At 42.3% G+C, this 4,347-nt stretch overlaps 1 protein-coding gene across 1 annotated transcript; it reads left to right on the forward strand.

The window, feature by feature from the left end:
• Positions 1 to 894: 894 nt before the first annotated feature.
• LOC110914113 (leucine-rich repeat extensin-like protein 5) lies at positions 895 to 1,314 on the forward strand. Its single transcript, XM_022158933.1, has one exon. It carries the CDS (start codon positions 895 to 897, stop codon positions 1,312 to 1,314), a length of 420 nt encoding a protein of 139 aa, XP_022014625.1.
• The last annotated feature ends 3,033 nt before the right edge of the window (positions 1,315 to 4,347 follow it).

The raw sequence follows: 4,347 nt of genomic DNA on the forward strand, positions 1-4,347 counted from the left end.
AATACGTGGAAATATCGGGGTGTGGCAGGTATCAGAGCCAACATTGAGTGAATTAAACGCTAGCCTTTTGTGTTTAATCTCAATGACACAGTTTGCACATTCCTTGACTTCCGAGTCTAGGCATATGACTTAGGATTAATCCTAATCTAAAATTGTTTTCTTTTGTTGTTTCTTTTGTTTGTTTTGACAGGATTAAAGACAAAATGCCGCCACGTGTTAGAGGTAGAGGTGGAAAAGGAAAGGCCCTAGTTCTGACAAGAAATTATCACGAAGCTGGGCCATCTCACAGTCGCACACCATCCGCATCAATCGGATCGAGTCCTCATTAAGACTAGGGGACCTACCTTAAGCCTGCGAGACGCTCTCTCTCGCTTAGCTCCTCACCATCTTATCATGATTCATTCGGGCTGCATCAGAACGACGAGTCCGACCACTCTCACCATTCCTTCATACCTTTGCAGCGATCGGGTTCGCATCGTGCCTTCTAGGACACGACCCCCTATTTCCAAAGCCGGTTCAATACGATGAACCAGGTTCAAGAACCAGAGGGTCCAAACCCTTTGGGGCCAGCTGATCACTATCCTGAGATGCAGGATACGGGGATGGACGAGGATCCAGATCCCGAACTACCACCGACAGGGACGCCGACGCATCCCATAAACATATCTAGCGGATCATCATTTCATGGTTTGCCATACAGGGGCCCTGACATTTTTGCTGAAAGATTGGCCACATACAAGTGGGAGTACACTCCCCCTCACTACCCACCTCCACAGTAATAGCAGGATCCCTCATAGGACCCACACTTTGAGGCGGTTACGCCACCGCCACCCACCACCGCCAGAACAGCAACTGCCTCCAGAACCACCGAGACGAAGAAAATCAGGTGCACGGATGTCCGTGCGTGGGGGTTTCCACTTCGGCACCCCCCAACACAGCAGCAACAGCCACTACCCGCCGTTGTACGAAGACCCGCAAATGGGTGGGCCTTCAAACCCTGTTTCTGAAGTCGACTCTGCACCAGTCGCACCGCCACTACCGCACATGGGTTATGATAACCCAATTCTTTGTTACGCCGGTGCAGCGGCGTATAACCCGTTTGAGCAGCAAGCTTACTCGGGTTACAATTATAACAATGCCCCTGATGTTGACCCGTATATCGAGGCGGCCAACTACAATGCCCTCTACCCTGGAGGACCCTTTCAAGCTACGTACCCAACTGGGTACCCAGCATATGGGTATCAATACCCACCACCTCCTCAACCACTGCCGCAGCAGCAGCCGCAGCCGCCACAGATTCAACCACTTCAGTAGCAGGAAATCCTTCAGCGATTGCACGAGGTGGAGCAACAGGTAAACGAGGAGCATAGGAGCCGCCGCGGTCTACTAAAGGGTTTGGCAAACCTTATAAAGGGGAAAAAGAAGAGGGATTATTGAAATTACTTATTTAATTGTTTTGTAATTTTAAATTTCAATCAAGTCCCTTCGTGGACATTTTTATTTAGGTATTCGGTCCCTGCGAGGACTTATATTTTTATTTTAGTCCCTGTGTGGACAATGTTATTTATTTAAAAGTCCTGTTTAGGGCAGCTATGTACTTCTTTACATTTATGGAATGTTTTAATTTGAAATTTCGCTTATCATTATATGTATGAATATGTTATATAAAACAAATCAAAATAACATTCCAATTTACATTTGATTTGCCATTCAATATTAAAGGAAATCTTGAAGGTATAACCTAGCCCATATGTCATTTTAGACATAGCCCTGATGGTAAAACCTTTTTAAGATTCAAATCCTTGTTAACATCTGAGAACATGTTAAAATTCCTGGCAAATGTGATACGATAAAATCACACTTGTCATCTTTATATTGGATTCTTCCAACTCCTTATTCTTTTTTAATAATTTAAACATCCATTAGTGATGAAATGCTTACGGGTCATATTTATTATCTTAAAAGACAAAAGACAGTTGTGGTCTACGACTCCCTGTCAAGAAAAGGTGATGAACTATGTTCAAACCTTAATGCCTCGATCTTATAAGATCATGGTTTATAATTTAAAATTGTCCTTGTGACAAGGCCTTTTGTGTGCCACTTTAATGCCCATAATAGTTTAAAACTGGGATAAATTATAACAAAAATTTAAATAAATTACCAAATTAACAAACATGGTTTATAATTACCATGGTTAATGAATCATCAAAGAAAAAGACGATTCCATAATAAGACTTCTGAATCAATTATTGTCATCATTTTATATAGCAATCAAGTTATATGGCTGATTCTCAAGAGGTTAACAGTCATCCAAGGGAAAGAAATGATACCACCAGAATTAATGTAGCTGGTGCAGATTTACAAGCAATGATAGATAATGCTGTCACTCGAGCCATGGACAGACAGTTCAAAGAATTAAGTGGTACTCACAGCAGGACCCAATCTGTACCTCATAGAAAACCACCCTCCAAGACACATGTATCTCATAAGGACGACTCTCATCATTCGTCGAATCAGAGAAATGTTCCATCCAAGCGAATTGTGCTTAATCAGGAGCCACATGTTAAGACCTGCTCTTACAAATACTTCGTCTCTTGCAAGCTAAGGGACTTTACAAGAGAAAAAGGAGCCATTGATTGCATGGCTTGGCTCGAAGAGATGGATACTGTGGTTGATATTAGTGGATGTGCAGACTAGGATGTTGTGAAGTTTGTTTCACAATCATTTAAAGGTGAAGCATTAGCTTGGTGGAGGTCGTTAATCCAAGCTACAGGAAAGATCCCATTGTATAACTTGTCTTGGGATCAGTTTGTTGCATTGATCAAGGAAAATTTCTGTCCTCAACGTGAAGTTGAGAAAATCGAGACTGACTTCTTGACTCTGGTCATAAAGAACTTGGATTGTCAAGCGTATGTTACAAGCTTTAACACCATGTCCCGATTGGTTCCTTATTTGGTGACACTGGAACCAAAGCGCATAGCTCGTTTTATTGGAGGTCTAGCTCCAGAAATCAAAGGGAATGTGAAAGCATCCAGACCTACCACACACAGGTCAGTGGTGGATTTGTCTCTATCTCTCACACTAGATGCTGTCAGGAGCAAGTCTGTCAAAGCTTCTGATGAAGGAAAGCGAAAGCGGGAGGATGAGAGTTCCCATCGCTCTGACAAGAAAAGAAAAGGGAACTCAGACAACAGGAAGAGTTCTGGGTTTAAGAAGGACACCCAACAGACAGGTGAGAAGCCCAAGTGTAAAACCTGCGGGAAGAATCATTTTGGACAGTGCAGACTAGAATCGAAATCGCATCAGCAATCGCAACCTAGGGTTTGTGGGATCTGCAAATCAAAAGAACATAGAAGGTTGGATTGCAAGAAAATGAAAGATGCAACTTGTTACAATTATAACGAGAAAGGGCACATCAAGACCAACTGCCCAAAATTTGCAAAGAAGCCTGAGGAGGCTAAAAAGACCAACGCTCGTGTCTTCCAGATGAATGCTCAAGAGGCAGTTCAAAATGACAATGTTATAACAGGTACATTCCTTATCAATGATGTTTATGCTAGAGTATTGTTTGATTCAGGTGTAGACAAGTCTTTTGTAGACAATAAATTTTGTAAATTGTTAAATCTGCCTGTTAAAACTCTAAGGATAAAATATGAGGTAGAATTGGTCGATGGTACCTTAGAGATTGCTTCAACAGTGTTAGATGGATGTTTTATATCCATTAGGAATCACTCTTTTCCGCTATCCTTGCTTCCGTTGAAATTGGCAGGATTCGACATAGTGATAGGCATGGATTGGTTGTCTCATAACCAAGCCCAGATCGTATGTGATAAGAAGTAAGTGGTTATCAAGACTCCTTATGGTGAGCCATTAAAAATTCAAGGAGATACGCAGTACGAATTGCCTAAACAAGTGTCTATGCTTAAAGCATCGAAATGTTTGAAGAAAGGTTGTGTCATTTACATGGCACAGGTGACCATAGATGAGCCAAAGCCCAAGATCGAAAACATCCCTATTATTTCTGAATATCCAGACGTATTCCCTGAAGAACTGCCTGGTTTACCTCCAGACAGGTAAGTGGAGTTCAGAATTGATATAATTCCTGGAGCAGCACCAGTTGCAAGAGCACCTTATCGATTGGCACCAACTGAGATGAAAGAATTGAGAACACAGTTGGATGATTTGTCGGCAAAGGATTTTATTCAACCTAGCTCATCCCCTTGGGGAGCGCCAATTCTGATTGTGAAAAAGAAGGATGGCTCGATGCGTCTGTGCATCGATTATCGCGAGCTGAACAAAGTTACAATCAAGAATAGATATCCATTGCCCAGGATCGATGATTTGTTC

Source organism: Helianthus annuus, chromosome 11 (assembly GCF_002127325.2).
Source record: "Helianthus annuus cultivar XRQ/B chromosome 11, HanXRQr2.0-SUNRISE, whole genome shotgun sequence".
Classification (NCBI taxonomy): Eukaryota; Viridiplantae; Streptophyta; class Magnoliopsida; order Asterales; family Asteraceae; genus Helianthus; species Helianthus annuus.

What these genes read in the sequence shown, in the direction of transcription:
- LOC110914113 (XM_022158933.1), top strand. Translation starts at nt 895, where the DNA reads ATGTCCGTGCGTGGGGGTTTCCACTTCGGCACCCCCCAACACAGCAGC.